Genomic DNA, 18,009 nt, shown 5'->3' with positions numbered 1-18,009 from the left:
ACAGCAAAAAGTCACAAGATTTATAACGTAGCTTTTTATTGAATTCAATAAACAGAAGCAAGTGGTCACTTGACTCTCGTAAAACTCATGACACCGATCGTCCTGCTAATATAATCGGTTGCTAATACAGTGGTTTTTTTCTTACCATTATCTCTCAGGGTGAAACACAGCATGATGTATATCACTTTTAAAAATGACAGAGCTATTTTACAAAAATTACAAAACAAACAATACTCAAACTGCCAACTACAAAAAGAGTATCAAATCCAAAACTCTGTTTTTTTGGCTTGTACTTTAACAGTGATCACTCTGCCTATAGCGCATACTAATGTGTCAAATTTCTCTGTATAAAAAAAGGAAATCTCGGTGGTTTGGTATTTGTTGGGCTGTAAAAAAGGTTTTAAACGAAGGATATAAATAGTCAATTACCTTACAAACAGTGTCCCTGCACATCCAGTGACTATTTGGTATAACAAAGCTTCTGAATTGCATAGGGAGAAATCACCGCGAGCTTCTACATACATGATGTTTCCAAACATTCATTGCCTTTTGATTTTAAAACTCTGATTTATAAAAAGCGAGACATTTCAGATGTCCAAGCCTGTTCTTTAAGTATAGCAGCAGCCCTCTTAATCCAACGCAGAACACGCATGGAAATAAATAAGCAATAAATAGAGCAGTAACATACCTAATTACAACAAAATTAACATCACTGTGCGCATTAACATATGTCAATCATTTAGTGCATATAGCATATAGTGTTTTCAATGAGAACTTCAAGCTAATCACAATGCATTTTGTTTAAATATTAGCCTTTTCGAAATCTTTTAATTCTTTAAACCCATTAGCTGCTCTTCCTTGATTTAGCCTGTCTTTTAATTAAAGCTTTTATTGTGTTTTTAGCCTGTAGAACAGCAGTAATCGGCAGTCTGTAAAAACTAAACATCTGCAATATACTAGGATGGCATACTAACATGCACACACACTCTCTTTATGGTGAGTTTGAGACCACCTGTATGTAGGAACCGGGGGAAAAGCAGAACACGTAACTGAAAACACACTTAAATTCATTCATTCCTTTATATTACAAAACAAGAAGCAATTAAGCACATCATATTTATCTTTTCTAATTACATCTATTATAACACATATACCATTTTTGCTTATATAATATAATATATGTCTTACAAAATACACTTGCTGTTATTTAAAAAATAATAGGGAGCAAATTAATTAGTGCGCATTTCATTTTCACTCTTTCATTTAAAAATTAAGAGCGAAATGGCGTTTATGAACAATTCAAGCTTAGGATTCATTCAATCGTTCCATCTTGGGATGAGCTTTTATGCCGATGGTTTCCACACGACAATCTTGTCCCAAATGTACCGTTTAGACAATAATAAAATATCTTCTGGCAATGTATTGAGGACGAATCTGAAAACATATCTAAGAGACGCTCGAATTTTAGCAACATTTGTTTTAGCAGACGGTGTACCAAAACAAAATGTAATTCACCCAATTTCACGTCTGAATTAATTTGACCCCGAAATCTAAAAGAGATTAAATTATTCAAATGCTGAAGAGATAAGAAGGGACAGAGAGAGGACAGGTTCTCAGCTGCATCCCATCAGCTCTTCTCTTACCGAAGCCTTGTTTCCTAGAGCGTCCATTGTTCAGTCTGCTGGGAACGGAGGAGAGGTTGAGAGGGACTCTTAGCAAGCACAGTCTTTGTGGGAGCGCTGCGGCTGCTCACTGAGCTGAGGGCCCGGTCTGTTTCCTGTGATGGACGGATCCGCCGTCTCCGGGTTCTCTGACATCCTCTCGCAGATTATGTCCACCAGTCGCTCAAACGCCTGCTTCACGTTAATGTTGTCCTTGGCACTGGCCTCAAAATACTCAAAGCCTGTGAGAGTCAAAAAAAATGCAAAAGGTACATTGTTATATTTAAACTAACTAAGAGCTAGGGAAGAAACATGAAGGAAATTGGAAAAACTGGAAACTGGAAAACCCACCTAGCTGATCAGACAGCTGTCTTCCTCTCTCTGAAGCCACCACTCTCTCGTCTTCCATGTCACACTTGTTTCCCACCAGCAGTACTTGAGCATTGTCCCATGAATACGTCTTAATCTGTGTGGACCTAAGAGAGAAAAAAACATTTTAACTGCCTAAAAAAGACATTTATTAATATATATATATATATATATATATATATATATATATATATATATATATATATATATATATATATATATATATATATAAAAATGTATGTTTATATATAACATACAAGTTTATAAGTTTACGTTAACGTACAAGTTTAATTTTGTGCCAATTTTTGACCGATGTGATTGTGTCATGTTGTGTAGTGTGAATAATTTCATGTTTAGTGTGAATAAAAGACCTTGTTGCTGGAATCATATCACATCGGACTTAGTTGTTGGAAAAAAAACCCAGCACATGCTCTGTGTTTAGACAGAAACCAGGTCGCATCTTCGCAAATGTGTCAAAATAAGCACAAAAAACAAGCACTCTCGTACCAGTCCTGAACGGCATTAAAGGAATCCTCGTTGGTGATGTCATACATCAGGATGAAGCCCATCGCTCCACGATAGTATGCTGTGGTGATGGTCCTGTACCTCTCCTGTCCAGCAGTGTCCTGAAATATACAGAAGTTGGAGTGAAAATGTCTTATTGGTTCTTTCAATAAAAACACTCAAGACTCCAGCGAGAAAAAACTGAAACGACAGGAGCTCACATCATACCCATATTTGGAGCTTTATCCTCTTGTCATTTCGGTAGATGGTCTTCACTTTGAAGTCTATGCCGACAGTGCTGACGAAAGCGGGAGTGAAGGAGTCATCAGCATAGCGGAACAGGAAACTGGTTTTGCCGACACTGCTGTTACCAATGATCAGGATCTTAAACATGTAGTCAAAGTTCTGATCCGCAGACTCTTTTTGTCCATATCGAGCATCGTTTGCTGAGGCCATCTGTAACAATAACACAAAGAAGGTGATTCGCTGAATTGCAGTTTTTATTTTCTTCCTTATTGTGGCGTACATTCAAGTGTTATGAATTTCAATACTCATATTCATACGGTTCTACAGCGCAACATGCTTTTGCATTTGTACAGTTGTAAATCTGTACTTTCTAGACAGTATGCGATTTTAGATTTACTTACAGCGGCTTGCTTTGTTTCTTGATTTCAAACTAATGTACAGTTATACGTTTATGGAAACCTCTCTTTGGAGCAACAACTGACCTTTAGCGCATCTTTCAGCTTACACGTACCGTATATATGCTTTTCTTTCTTTGTATATTCTCGTTGTTTTGCAAAATTTTTGTGAACACAGAGACCAATAACAGCTAAATTCATCTGCACACTGCACATTAACAAACTTTTTGTAAAAAATAACTAGTAAAATGAGTCTTTACCAATAAACTAAATCATGTCAGGACTGACTATAGTCAGTTATTTAGAAGCAATCAGATAAGAAAACTGACATAACTACGAGTGCAAGGCTGATTATTCTTATACAGTACAACGGTCAACAACGGGGTCAGAAACGGTTCCCGGCAATGTGATGAAACAAATACGTTTCTTATTCGAAGCCTGTCTGCTGAATTAAAGCACAAATTCAAAGTGAATAGAGGGTGTAGCCTGCATCCTGTATCCTTATGGACTGAGCTAGTCCGTCCGAGTAGCCAGGGATTTCAAAGGTTTTGTGCCGGCTAAACCCTGTGCTTATCTCAGGACCTTAGCACACCGACAATATCAGGGGAAGACGATTCTTATATTCATATTTTATCATGGAAGACCAAGACGCTTCTCTCTTTCCCACACAGAGACAACCCAATCCCTGAATGTTTATTTCTCTATTTAGTCTGCTCACCTGAGCAGCCAGGCACACATCGAGGCTTAATTCAAACATATGGCTCAGGCTTGGCGCACAAGATTAGAGCAAGAAACCTTCGCGTATGAGAAGCGCTGCTACGTTTACGAGCGAGCCGTCCAATAGAAACGTTTAGAATAAACTGCAGGCAGCCTGTGAGAACGAGACTGTTGTATAGCTGATAATGGTTAAGTCAGCTGAGCTCCGGTTAGCATCTATCCGCTTAACACACGGGCTGATTTCCATTTTTATTCGGGTCAGTGAGTGACCAGCATCCCATCGATCAAACAAACAGACAGCATTCATCATATCTGCCAGCGACTGAGCGCTGAGTGTCAAAAGCCAGTTGACATGTTAGTTTGTAGCATGCAGCGATGGATTACACAGCAGAGGCTGTTTATGATCCATCCCAGTTAGCGATGTCAAATGAAGGTTACGCTGTTTTTTAACCTAAACCATTGATTTCCCGACGTTTATATGCGACTGCATCGGGTTTTCGAGGTAAACGCAAGGTGGAGCGGCAAAGAGAAAGCCCAGCTTACCTTAACAGGAGGTTTATTTGGTGCGGATCGGACGCAGCTTCCAGCCCGTGCACCTGCGCTCTTGCTTTCGTCACTCGACTGGAGCCAGCTGGGGGCGGGGCTAAACAATGACTGACATGTAGATGAGCCAATTACACGTTCGATCGGTCACCTCAGCGACTTAGCGGTCTTCTATTCATGAAGCAACAAGAACATTTTCGAGTTTTGTGTAGAGTGTTTGCGTGTTTGAAGATTTTATTTTATTTTAATGCCCTTTTGAATAATTTTAAGACATATACGAGTTAAAAGGCGTAAGATTCAAAATCTTAACTATGACATGAGAAATTATGATCTGAAAGTGTAATAGTAAGTCATAAAAACTAAGAGGAAAAAATAATTTTGAGATTAAAATTCGCAGCTAAAACGATAAAATCATGACTTATAATTATGAAATAAAGTAATGTTTGTAAGATTTTAAAAAATATATACTTTAGTCTTTATAAGTCATACTTGAGCAAATATAGCATAAAAATATAAAGTCGAACATGACATACTAAATATGATCAAAATAATGACATTTAAAATAAATAAATATGACAAAGTTATGACAATTAGAGTTCTAATTTACATTGTCACAATTATCACTTATGTAATTGTAACTTTTAATGTCATGTTTTTTTTTACTTTTTATTCCATAATATTGACCTTTAATGTCTTTATTGTGATTAACTTATGCAATAAATTCAACTTTTTATCCAATAATTATGTTTTACGTCATCATTTCAGCTCTTTGCCTCAATTGCATTTTTTTAAATCTTATAATTTACCAAAGCATTTTTAATATAGGCTATATTGTGTAAATATGTTTCAATAAAGCACAAATGAGTCCAGCTTACTAATATTTCTTCGTTTATTGGCATTGGGAACAGGAAAACGATCACAGCAACATTAGTAACAGCGTTGTAGTGGTAAACAGTACTGTTGGGATTGTCAGATCTGCGACAGAAAAAGACCAAACAGAGGTGTGCTGTGTGGATACAGTCAGTCGAAACTTTGCATGGCCACTAAGCATTTCTCTCACCACATGAAACATTGCTACAAAGAGCACAGACTGACATTAAGATGAACATACAGCCAATAATTAAAAGCCTCGTTTACTGTAATCCACTTACATACAAAGATTCACTGTATCCAATATTAAAATTCATACCATGGTATAAAAAGGACACAAATAATCTGACTTACAATGAGCACACTGAGTCAGACAGACTTATTAATCAAGAATACTCTTAAATAAAATTTCAGCTTGACAAATCGAAATGAAAGGAAAATGAAAGAAAACTAAATGCTCAAATCAGTATGTTACAGACAGTAGTAGATGTCATTGATGGAAATTAGCCAGTGGCAACATGGAAATTACAGTACAGCATGGATCATGCTTGCTTGGCACTTGTACTGTCATTGGCTATGTCCCTGTGAAGAGCAGAGCACTGATCAATCACCAAAAACCAAAGAACACGAAAGGTCTGGCACAGAAAACGAACTTTGGCTTTATGTGTTATCTTGCTCTCGTTTCGGAACTTTCGTTTTTCGACATCATCCATTTGTAAAGATGTTAAGATACCTCATGTTTTTCAGTGTGACCAGCACAGAAAGAGAGAGAAAGTACACATGTGGTTTAAGGACGCCGATCACTTCCTATACAGCTAATGCGGGTTTCCAAGCTAGCCCAGCCTTCCAGAGACCAACTTACATACAGGGCGCGTACACATGCTGGTTACCCTGCAGATCTTCAGTACGTTAAGAATGACTCCAGCCCTTACTGATGGAGCTACATTTGGCAATGACAAAGATATCTTCTAAAGTGCTACCTAGAATATCAGAAGCAAGCCGGTTTTAAAATGTAATAATGCTTACGCTCATGCTTTGGATGAAGCAGAATAGAAAAGTAAACGAGAAGCATATGTAAACCCTGTGAATGCCGCAAGTTAAAGCAGCACTCCTACAAATACAGGTGAAGGGTTTTAAGTTAAAACGATCAGATGAGTATAATCTGTGCAAAGGAACAACAATACAGAGCCACTGTGTTCGGCTGGAGTGGCAAGTCCTATAAACGTGGCTCCAGTTCCACTATTAAGCACTAGGTGGCGTCACATACTAATAGAAAAGATCACAATCATGGCTCGACTTCAGTCTACAGATTTTATAGTGATCCAAGGAAGACGGCGGTCACTATGTGGGTACCCTCAAGCTGTTTGCTACACGAAAGCAATCGTTTCTTTGAATCCTGAGATGTTCTGTTGTGTTAAGGTTAGGTTGTTCTGTTCAGCTATTAATAAACCAGCTTTAAGTCAACAGTGTATCTTTTTAAAAACATTTTAGTGCACATACGTCTCACATAAAAAGTGTCCTGTTTATCGATCAATATGTTCAGACGGCTCTGCTTGTTCGTTAACTTTAAACCTGGGATGTCACAGGAAGACAGTTGAGGAACGTTTCCTCTCAGTCCATCACACACAGGCAGTTTTACGCTTTGACGGTGAAGCCGAGTGGCATCCCGGAGTCACGAGACCGAGAACTTTTTAAGAAAGCTTCACGCTTTGACAGTCCGCAGAGTAAGAGCTTTCTCCAGTGCAAAGTGACTACTGTATAAAAACGTCCCGTGGAAGCTTTCCTACCTCTCCTTTGCTCTCCTGCACTGCGTCGCCTCCACCCGGGGAAGCTAAGAATGGGATGGAGAGGGGTAGGGAGGTGGGCCAGGAAGAGGTACAAAAGAAGAAAAAAAGAACGCGATGAAAAAGTGCACTAGTGTTATGTTCCCAGACGCAGGCAAGACACGCTTTTCCCTTCTTGGTCAAGTTCTGTATCTTCATCTTCACTGTCTGGCGGCTCGCCCATCTTAAAAGACATTGTCCTGCAGCTGGGGGAGCGAGCGGTCAGGGGAGCCGAAGACGGATGTTTGCCTCCTGGATCTGTCCTGGAGGAATCCTGTGTGATGGAAGTCAAGTCTTCGTCTACGGGACTCTCAACGTCAGACTCTCCTTCCTCCTCTAAGGTCAGTTCGAACTGGAATTTCTCCCCCGCTGAGGCGATGCCTCCACCCATCGCTCCCATCCCGACCACACCGCCCTTGTCTTCAGGGGTGGAGGTGGGACTGTGGGGGATCATGCTCTGGTACCACTCCCGGTTGTCCTCCAGCGTGTCGAGAATCTCCTGGGCATCAGGGTGAACCAGATCCGCCCAGGTCTCCCATAGTGGGTGCACGATGTAGTCAATAAAGCCCACCTGATGGATGAATAATGGGCAGTTAATATGAGTTTGTATTGTCATTCTACAACAGTGGATTAAAGCACTAATAATTGTGTCCAAGTGTTACTTGCATAAGGCTAGTCTAAATAGCAGGTCTGTGCTATTTATATGATGTGTTAAAAATGATTACATTATTAGAAATTATATAGTATTTTACATAAAAATAATATAATTAAATAATATAATAATTATTGTATTTTTATAATACAAACTTTACATAAATACATATTTATAGTACAAAGTTATTTTAGTATTAATTATACATTATTATATTTATTATTTTGAATTATCTTTTTATTTTAGTTTTAGGAATTTTCCTATGCATTTGTCATTGCTATTATATATATATATATATATATATATATATATATATATATATATATATATATACACACACACACACACACACACACACACACACACACACACACTATATATATACACATACACACACTATATATATATATATATATATTTTTTTTTTTTTTTTTCACTCACCTGTGATTTCTCAATGGAAGCGTTGTGTTTGTCACACATTGGACTGATCTCCATACCCTTATCTCTCTCTCGGTCCCCCTGAGTAAAAAACTCCACCATGATGCGATCGGTCCACTGACGGTACAGCTCCAGGGGCTTTGTTGGGTTGCTCAGGTCAGCACAGTGCACCATGTTCTGAAGAACCTACGCATTTGATTAACCACACGTTTTTTACTTTTTACTTATGAAGCGAAAAATTATTTCTAACAACATAAAAGAGCTTTGCTCCACAGAAGCTCAAAGAATACCTGTATGCGATCAGAATAGTTGTCTAACAGCAGAACGCCCAGACTTGTCACCTTCTTGGTCTCGACCATGGTCTTGAGATCCGCTAACAGGTTCATGTGCTTTGACATATCAGTGGCTAGGACCTGCAGAAAAGCCAAATACACGCTAAATAAATACAACCACGTGTTGCGTGTAGTTCTCAGACTTGGAGCTCTGCATCATTGCCTCACAGATTCGTCATTGCCTCCATTTCCTCACCATGTCAATGACCATTTTGCGCAGCGACTGCCTCTGTTTCTTGGTCAGGTTCTGGAAAATGTCACAGTTTTCTTCCTGCAGCAGTTTGAAGCCAACAGCCAGGTGGTGGTTCTCCAGAACAGAGGAATCGTTGTACATGAGAGCCAACTCTGAGTCTGGAGAAAAGTATTACGTTCTTAGTCAACAACACAGTGTGCAACCACAATGACAAGCTGCTGCTGCCGCTCCGCCGTGGCCACTCACTTGTGTTGATGAGGAACTGGTTAGACACTCCAGGGTGGTCCACGTCATGTATTGCGCTGGCAAACATCGCGGCCAAGATCTCAAGGTCGGTGAATACAGCCTAGCAAAACAGAATTACAAATATGAAACATCTTGCTTCAGAGACTAATGAGAAGATGATGAAAAGCCGGTTAATTGAGACAAACCTCCAGGGCAGGGGTGGACAGCAGGACATTGGTGGACTGGACCACGTCGGCTGCGTGGATGCTATTATGGTACGCTACATCTGAGTGGTAGTTCTCCTCCAATGCCATCATGTAGGTAATGAATGTGTCTACAGGGATTTTGAAGGATTTCAACAGGTCTCTTTCCTGTGGAACAGAGGTTAAAGACATTTGTTATTGTGATACTTTGAGTGGCAGTACATGAGAAAAGTTTTTTTATTCCACATTTTATACCTGGAAGATTGTGTACATCGCTACCGTTAGCGGTCGGTTGCCAGAATACTCCGATATCTTGAAAATATCCACACCCCATTTGTCAAAGTCCTCTAACTCCTGCAAAAGGGAGTTGGATGCAGCTTAAAACAGCATTGGAGTTACTGCAGATAAGGTCCATGTTCACCATGGTGATTTTAGTTTGCTGATAGGGTGTTTTACTGGCCGTGAGAGCTCACCTTGGCCAGCAGATCTTCCTGGTCAGTGCTGATGCCAAAGCGTGGGATGCTGGAAGCTGCGACACTGGAGCTGTGTGTGGGTTTCTTCACTCCACTGATCTGAGACATGGGCCGCTTTTTCTTCTCCTTCTCCTTGGTTGGGGGGGACATAATCTCCATATCATGTTGCTTCTCTGCAACACAAGTTTATTATTATAACTACATGCGATGACGGACAGCTCATTAAATGCGCATTGAAAACCAGGCGGAATAAAATGCAGTTTAAATTTGGAAGTTAATTGAATTTTTTATGGATTTAAAACAAACAAATGGTACTATGTAAATGTTAAGTCAAAATTTCCTGCTGGTTTGAGCAAAATAAAGCTAAAATGAAATAAAGTACAAATACACAATTATACGTGAAACTTTAAAAATGTCAAAAATTTAAATAATAATAATAATAATGAAATAAGCTGAAGTACTAAAATAATTTGATATAAAGAATAAAAAAATAAAAGTATAAAAGAAAAAGTATATAATAAAAATACATACACATACATATATTACAAAAGCCTATAAAACCACTATATTAAATGACTTTAATGTAAAATAAATGAAAATTTCAAAAAAATAAAAAAATAAAAATGCAAGTTGATTAAAATATCAATAAATACTATAATATTATATAAGTAATACCAAAATAATTTCGATTTAAATAAAAAATATTTTGTGCTGTCTTAACAACATAATTTGAAATGAAAACATATGTATTAAATTAGAGAAAAGTACAAAATAGTTGGTCTTACCTAAGAAGGTGCTGGAGATAAACTCTGAGACCTGGTTTCCTGACTTGCTTGTCTCTGACAGCTGGGTTAGTTCTCGATTCAGCATCCTTTTGAACTGCAGAACAGCACGCAACAAAACACATATTCGCTTTGTGAATCAACATCTACAATCCACCGTTTTTATTTTAATTAGAGGCTTTACATAAAACACCTCCCCGAATCTTTTAAAATTAAAATACAAAAATTATTCTACAAATGTGTGCTGCAAAACATCGCATGACACGTCCATATCTGAATATAACTGCATTACAGAGTGGCCTTCATTCAGCTGCCACAGTCACCCAAGACGAGGGGCTGGACCAAGCAAGGAGGAGTGTCTTTCATCTGTGTAGTGCTATTATGTAATCATACACGAGGTTTCAGAATGAAACACTTCCGAGTGAGGCAGCAAAATGTACAGTAGTACTGTGGAAACCACACACACACAGAGACATCAGAAACACCCAACACACCCAAACCGACATCCTCAGCAACACGCTGCACCATCTGTGATTTATAGAGTGTCAGCAATAGCATCCCTCTCAACTCCAGATGAAAACAATGCAAGAGCTTCTCCCAAGAGCAGAATCACAACGCAAGCCTTACCTGAACATGCATCCACGACACAGAGAGCAAGTAACTGACGTCTGGCATCTCAGCACCAAATGAAGCTTTAACAAAACAGAAGCTCCGTCCGGCCGGTGCACATGCTACAGACACGTTCCAGATGTTCAACAGCAGTCTAGCGGTCCGAAACGAATGTGGCGGCACTGCAGAGCTCAGCCCAGCACCGGGAGCTCCAGCTGCCATGGGCTGCACCTGTGGCAGGCTGAGAGCTTGTGCCGCTGGCTGGAGCGAGTCTGCATCGCTGCCGCATGCTCCGCTCTCCTACTCTGCCTGATTCATGTGTAAACACAGAGATCAGGCTCCTCCCAGCAGCCCCCTCTCTCTCTCCCTCCCAGCAGGTAGCTCCCCACTCGCTACCGCACGCCGGCCAATCGGATGGGGTTTGTCATAGAGGCTGGGTTCGGGGATGGCATGCGATTGGCTCGCGGCTCCAGGGCACATGCAGGGGCTGGATGGGGTGGATACAGGGGGCTGGGGCTGCACCATGTGCACTTGGTTTGAAGATGAAAGCTTCAGGAGCCGCTTCGTGCTTTGCGCGTATGTGTGTGTGGATGTGTTTTCCATTGTAATGAGCGGGGGAAATAAATAGATGCTCACTCTCACTCTCACAGAGCAGGAAAACAAGCATTGTTTTATGATAAATTTGATTTGTATGTGATAAAACATTGTTCTGTTTTGCATTAAACAGCAGGACTGTTTTCGACATGGTTAACAATAAGAAATGTTTCCTGAGCACTGAATCAAATTTTAAAATATATTAATATAGAAAATATTTACTTTGAATTGTAACAATGTTTCATGATTTTATATATATGTACAGTATTTTTAAACAATTAAATGCAGTCTTGGTTAAGGACTTCTTTAGAAAACATGAGGAAATCTGAAAGCAAACATTCGCAAGGTAGTACATTTTAATTATTACCTGATTATTTATCATAGCATTAACTCATCAGGAAAATTGTACATGGGATAGTTAATTACTTTAAATTAATGACAACTTTGACAACAATTTCAAATTTATATTTGGCAAAATTTGAATCCTTTTCTTGCCCTTTTTATGATTTTTCGATTTTGCTTTCAAAACTAATTTATTTATTTTCATTTGATAATATACTGAATGATGCATCTATACTAAAATCATCTCTAAATATGTAGCTATTTAGATAATTTTAAGAATTGTTTCATTTCATCGGAACTTGCATGAAAACCTGTCACTGCAAAATTTATGGCAAAAATGAATCATTACAAAATGCATTATTATTTTTTTTTTAACCTAAATATAAGGTTTCTCATGCTCATTTTATTATATTTTCAATACTTTCGGCAGTGCAGGGTGATTCCTGACCGTGCAGCAGATAACCTCAGTGATGTGTGCGAGAGTAAAAAACACTTCAACATGTGTTCATACGTGCTCATGTTTGTGTGAGAGTATGTGTCTGCGGTGCACGTGGTCTCTGGTTGGGTGGGCTAAAAACACGTCACACAGGCTGTGAAATCCCCAGCAGGAGTAAGTAGAGATAGACGGGGTGGGGGAAGCAGATTCATCCATGACTCCACTCTCTCATTCACATTTTTACAGCACACGAGGAGGACGGGGGATGGGAGCGATTCAGAACACGCATGAAGCCCATTCCCATCTAAAATAGACATCTGACGCATGTGTAACTCATACGGAGGCATGTTGAGTATTCGGGTTCTGTTATCAGCAAGTGTTGATGTATTGTGTTAGACGGTTATTAGCGCTTAGGGCAAGTCCCTGGGTGACAGTCGGGATATTTGAGGCCTGTCAGTAATGAATCATGTTTTATTTTGGAAGATCTACCTTGTTAGATGCCATCTCACTGACTGAGTGACGCGTCTTGAGAGTCTCGAGCTGTTCGAGACACCAGTCCAGCTCATCCAGAGTCTCCACTGCCAACTTCTGAAACGGCTCCTCTGCAAAATACAGCACTGCATTGTTATATTCATGACTACAGAAATGTGTTCATCATCATATGTTTTAAAAAATAAACTCTTCTTTTCTATAAGACTTTGTTTTCTAACCTGGAAGGCTCGTCTTGCACATGGATGGTGGGTTGCTTCCAGTGGACCTCCTGTGGAGATTTGTTTCAGTGGAGATCAAGCATGACTTTACAAGCATTTGAATAGATGTTACACTGTTTATTGGGCCTTACTTGCTCGGTACACGGTCTTGCTGATGGGTCAAAACAGCAAAGTTGCTCCGCACAGTCCTCAAGCTGGCAAGGACCTATGAGAAGAACAATAATGTAGGTCCGTGCCAGAACACATCTCTAGTTCTCTATTTCTTTTTGAAGCTTCTCCAATTCATTTACTGCAAAGAGTCCTGTATCATGTATTTGTATTACTGTCTAGCGAAACATCGAAACCCTTAAAAAAACCTTTCAGATGAAATACAACTGTGTAAAATACAATTTTTAGGATTGTCTTATCAAATTTTTATTGTTTTAAAGAATTAAATCTAGAATATTTAGTAAACAATTAACAATATTTTATTGTTTGTTTCTGTAATAAAAATGTATTAATCTGAATTTATATATATATATATATATATATATATATATATATATACACACACACATACATATATATATATAATTTTCTATGTTGTTTTAAAACATAAATTTCACACAATTATGCCTCACAGTAAACATATACAGCAAAAAACTTGAAATTTGAAATTCTTAACATATTATGCCATTTTGCTTCTCAATTACAACAAGATAAAACAGGTTAATAAAATGATTTTTGCAGCTAGCAAGAGAATAAATGTTACATAGAGAGGTGACCTAGAAAAGGAAAGATTTGCGTAAATCGTCTGGCTTGTCTGAAATTCTGCAGCTCTTTTGGAGTTTCAAAAGGACATGAAGGGTATCTGATTTCCAAAGCCATGCAGATTTCTCATCTGTCAGCATCCATATCGACAAATGCGGTATTGGATTCCTAGCCTGTTTTGTAAACCGAGTACAGTGGTGACGCAAATCCCACGTAAAGCAAGCTGCATAAGAGCGGAAGGGCTGTTCCCGCCAATGCCAAAGGCAGCACACACACAAAAAAAAAACATATTAGGAGATTAATCTCTCTTTAAAATATAGGGAGAGCAAAGTCAAACTACCATGTTCCTCAAAAGAGAAACCACATGACGCAAAGTCCATAAATGCCCATTAATGTCAGATCAACTACGCAGGCTTTCATTTCCAAGGCCCACTCTAATACTAACCTGTGCAAATGGTGTAACTATCATGTCTTCTCCATGGCTGTAAGAGAAAAACACATTAACAAATCACAAATCAAACATAAAAATTACATATCGGAAAAGACAGCTCTTTAATCTCCCAATAATAAAAAGAGGCACATAAAATTACTTAAGGATCAGCGAAAAGCATGACTAAGAGTTTAAGTGTGGAGACTTAAGGATGTGGTTGACTTCAGGTTACAGCACACCATCATTCAAAAGAGCAAAGCGGGCGGTAATACGCTTTTGATTAACATGCAGTTTGGATGGAAATAAAGAAATACAGCTCAGCATAAGGAAGGTACCTCAGATTCTCCAATGGGATATTAGATATCCTACATTAAAAGCTTATGGAAACACGTAATAAGAACACAGACGGGCTCGGATAGGGTGTGTCATGCACGTGTATTTTAGGAGCAACGGGAGAGTAGCCGAACTCGGGAACACGCTGGGAATTGCGTCTTTATTCATATATTCCAAAGGCTCTCTGGTGGCGTGTAAACAGGGGAAGCTCTGAGGTTAGACTGGTCTAGAAGAGAAAACGGGCCTGGATTCTGTAATGGAGGACAGTATTTTTCTATATCTTCTCACCGATTTAGCCAGTTGACTTCCCAGTGCTTCAAACTCTCTTCCCTTTAAAAAGACAAGCAAGAGTTGGTGACCTGTGATTAAGTCAACCCAACAAACAGCAGTTGTAGGTGGTTGAGTTCACCCTGTTGATGTTGTTTATTGGGTTGGTGCAAACCAGCCTTAAGGTGTTTCAATTTGAGCGACTAGCTTTGACGCAGGCTGGAAAAATAAACTGCACACACACACAGAAAAAAAAACAAAAAAAAAACAAGAATGTGGTGCCCTTTTTTCCGACTTGAAATCCCGGCAAACCAGAGCTGACATGCAAGCGTGCTCAGATGGAAAGAACAGCTGGAAGTGGTAATAATAAGGAGTTTTTAACCAGCGCTTTGGATTTTCCAAAATGACTGAGCAATATGATTTGATGTAATACACTATTAAAAAAGCGTGTCTTGGGAGAACAGTGTTTCAGACATAATCAACCAGCTGGAGTATGTGACATCTGTTATGAGGCAAACGCTTACAGTCCTAATTAACAGAACTCTTCCAGCCACAAAAAACACTGTACCTCAAGAACACACTTGTAAAGCTTGTAACACGTGAAGCTTCCACTGACTCAAACAACATGCACATGACATCTAGTTTTTTGCTCCTGGTGACCATTCGAAAATTTGGCAAGATGTTTTTTATTTTTTGCCTCTTAATGCTCAACAAGGCTGCATTTATTTGATAAAAATACTGAGTAAAAATGTATATAATGAGAAATATAATTAATAAATAATAAAATAACAGTTTTCTGTCTTAATAATTTTTAAAATGTAATTTATTCCTGTAATGGCAAAGCTGAATTTTCAGTATCATTACTCCAGTCTTCAGTGTCACATGATTCTTCATAAATCATATAAATGCGCTGCTTTAGTGCTCAAGAAACATTTCTTTTTCTGAGCTAAATTAGAGGATAAATGAGACGAGCGATACTCACAGCTCACTGGCCGTAGATGAGTTTCTGGACATGGCCTTGGGTGAAAGGTCAAAGTCAGAATCGGAGCGATACAGGAAGGACTCCCGCCGCTGACTGTGAGGGAAATTGGCCTGCAGCACAAGGCCGGAGCCTGGACTGGCCTGGGACTCCAGAGGACTGCGACCCACTGACAGCCCATTTTCAACATCAAAACTGAGGAAAGAAAAACAGAAAGAAAGGGTTAACACAATTCACCTAGGAGTGGCTTTATTTATTAGGATGATTTTGTACGCCCCTGCGAGATAAACGGTCAGCAAACACTCTACGTCTATGACCTGACCTAAACTAGTAAAGAAGGTCACTGAGACCTTGATAAAAATGGTTACACTTAAATGCGAGCTAAGACGCTCTCTGCCTGCATCAGTCTAGATGTAAGCTTTAGCCTTGCAGGTTAATATGACACAGCTAGACATGCAAACTCAAAATACATTTCAGTGCCTCACTAATACCAGGCTCTGACACTACACCACTCAGAAACAAGAGACACATTTACATACAATGGGGTCCAAATGTCTGAGACCACTAGTGAACAAAACATATTTTGTTAAATACTATTATTTTTTGCATTTGCTTTTTATTTACTCATGTTACAACCAATAAACAGACAGTTTAAAAAAACACACTACTTTATAAAAAATAATTAGAATAATTTAAAAGTATCTATGTGACATCAGTGGCATTAAAAATATATTTCTTTTCAAAATTAAAGTTATAATTCTATCATTCATTCATTCGCTCTCATATCATTTCAAAACTGTATAACTGATTCTTCTGTGGTACAAAAGATATATATTTTGAAGAATGTTGGTAATATCGGTAGTACTTATTTATTTATCATACAATGTAAGTCAATGAGAACCGAAACTGTCTGGTTACCAGTAAATACTACTAATAAAATAAAGAATTTTACATTTTAGGTGTAGTATCCCTTTAAACGCCTTGGTATACAGCAGCACCGGCAGAAGAGCATTCGACCTCATTCTACACACAGATCTAGTAAGTCTGTCATGGTGACAGTCAATGAGAGAAATGCATTTGGGATTTCTTCCTCCTCTAAGCCAGTCTGAGTGCGGTCAATCCGTCCATCTCATTGACAGATTCAGGTTTTGTGGAGTGGGTAAGACCTCCTGAGACACAGAGGCGGCAAAGCTCTGAATGAGCCGTGTTCTTCAAGGTCAATGTGATGCTGGAATGCGAAGCTAAAAATAGCCTCCTCTCATTGACGTGGAAGCATGTGAGAAGCCTAAAAATAACATCCGCAGGTAAAGTCAATTCCCAATCAAACTGGCACAGAATTGAAACACACCATATATGGTGATTTCATTAATCAATAGTCCTGCCTCTGATGTGCTGTCTGTTTGATAATGATCTACTGCTAATGTATTCATCTACAGTGTGTTATTAGGTTAATGTGAAGGAGTGGAACAGCACTGCAAGTCAATGGCCATATTGTTTTCTATATTTAGGAGATCGGGAAATGCATTGCATAAATGAATAACATTAAAACGATAAAGGGAGCAACATTATTTATAGCCTCTGTAAATCCAACACGTAATACTGCCATTTATGCAGTTCATGTTCAATCATTTAATCCAATGCACCATATATTCAGTTTTTTGTGTATTATGTATTGTGTTTTATTAACCTTTTTATCTGCACAATCATTAGATTTCAGCATATAAATATTTCTAAAAGGTGCTTTGAACACACACACATATATATATATATATATATATATATATATATATATATATATATATATATATATATATATATAGTTAATACTAGTTAATACTAGTGTCTACTTAAAGTATAATATGAATTACAACTATAATAAATGTATACATTTGTCAGATGTCATATATATATTTCCCCCACACATATGTATATATAATACTTCTTATTTTAATAATTGTAATAATAGAAAATGTATTTATTAGTGTTAATTAAATATAGTAATATAATACATATTATAGTAATATAGAACATATTAATATTAACAAAATAAATTACTATTTTAGTAAAAGTATTTAAAAATATAATTATATTATATATATATATATATATATATATATATATATATATATATAT

General features: G+C 38.2%; 2 protein-coding genes across 10 annotated transcripts in view; both read right to left on the bottom strand.

Annotated features, from left to right (window-relative positions):
* Positions 1–19: 19 nt before the first annotated feature.
* rab3aa (RAB3A, member RAS oncogene family, a) lies at positions 20–4,564 on the bottom strand. Its single transcript, XM_043252958.1, has 5 exons — positions 4,436–4,564; positions 2,763–2,990; positions 2,538–2,656; positions 2,013–2,137; positions 20–1,903 (listed from the first exon to the last, which is right to left on the bottom strand). Exons 2-5 carry the CDS (start codon positions 2,988–2,990, stop codon positions 1,713–1,715), a joined length of 663 nt encoding a protein of 220 aa, XP_043108893.1. The 5' UTR covers positions 4,436–4,564; the 3' UTR covers positions 20–1,712.
* Positions 4,565–5,306: 742 nt separating this feature from the next.
* The window catches only part of pde4ca (phosphodiesterase 4C, cAMP-specific a), a 38,879-nt gene continuing 26,176 nt past the window's right edge, over positions 5,307–18,009 (bottom strand). For 5 of the 9 annotated variants that reach the window (XM_043263927.1, XM_043263945.1, XM_043263978.1 and 2 more), the window contains 15 exons: positions 15,880–16,071; positions 14,919–14,960; positions 14,313–14,349; positions 13,249–13,322; positions 13,118–13,167; positions 12,897–13,009; positions 10,430–10,523; positions 9,645–9,817; positions 9,427–9,525; positions 9,175–9,339; positions 8,990–9,089; positions 8,747–8,901; positions 8,509–8,631; positions 8,222–8,404; positions 5,307–7,699 (listed from right to left, as the gene is read on the bottom strand). In XM_043263927.1, the coding sequence (XP_043119862.1) occupies positions 7,226–7,699; positions 8,222–8,404; positions 8,509–8,631; positions 8,747–8,901; positions 8,990–9,089; positions 9,175–9,339; positions 9,427–9,525; positions 9,645–9,817; positions 10,430–10,523; positions 12,897–13,009; positions 13,118–13,167; positions 13,249–13,322; positions 14,313–14,349; positions 14,919–14,960; positions 15,880–16,071 (2,074 nt within the window). In that variant the 3' untranslated portion in view covers positions 5,307–7,225. The other 4 variants (XM_043263936.1, XM_043263954.1, XM_043263970.1 and 1 more) reach the window with 2 other exon arrangements.

Source organism: Puntigrus tetrazona, chromosome 2 (assembly GCF_018831695.1).
Source record: "Puntigrus tetrazona isolate hp1 chromosome 2, ASM1883169v1, whole genome shotgun sequence".
NCBI classification, from domain to species: Eukaryota; Metazoa; Chordata; class Actinopteri; order Cypriniformes; family Cyprinidae; genus Puntigrus; species Puntigrus tetrazona.
Note: the sequence above shows the minus strand (reverse complement) of the source record. Positions and strands in the feature narration are given on the sequence as shown.

Coding starts and splice junctions, on each gene's coding strand:
- rab3aa (XM_043252958.1), bottom strand. CDS start 2,990: ATGGCCTCAGCAAACGATGCTCGATATGGACAAAAAGAGTCTGCGGAT. Junction 2,657..2,762: donor GGATAAAGCTCCAAATATGG/GTATGATGTGAG, acceptor TGTATATTTCAG/GACACTGCTGGACAGGAGAG. Junction 2,138..2,537: donor TTTAATGCCGTTCAGGACTG/GTACGAGAGTGC, acceptor TTTCTCTCTTAG/GTCCACACAGATTAAGACGT.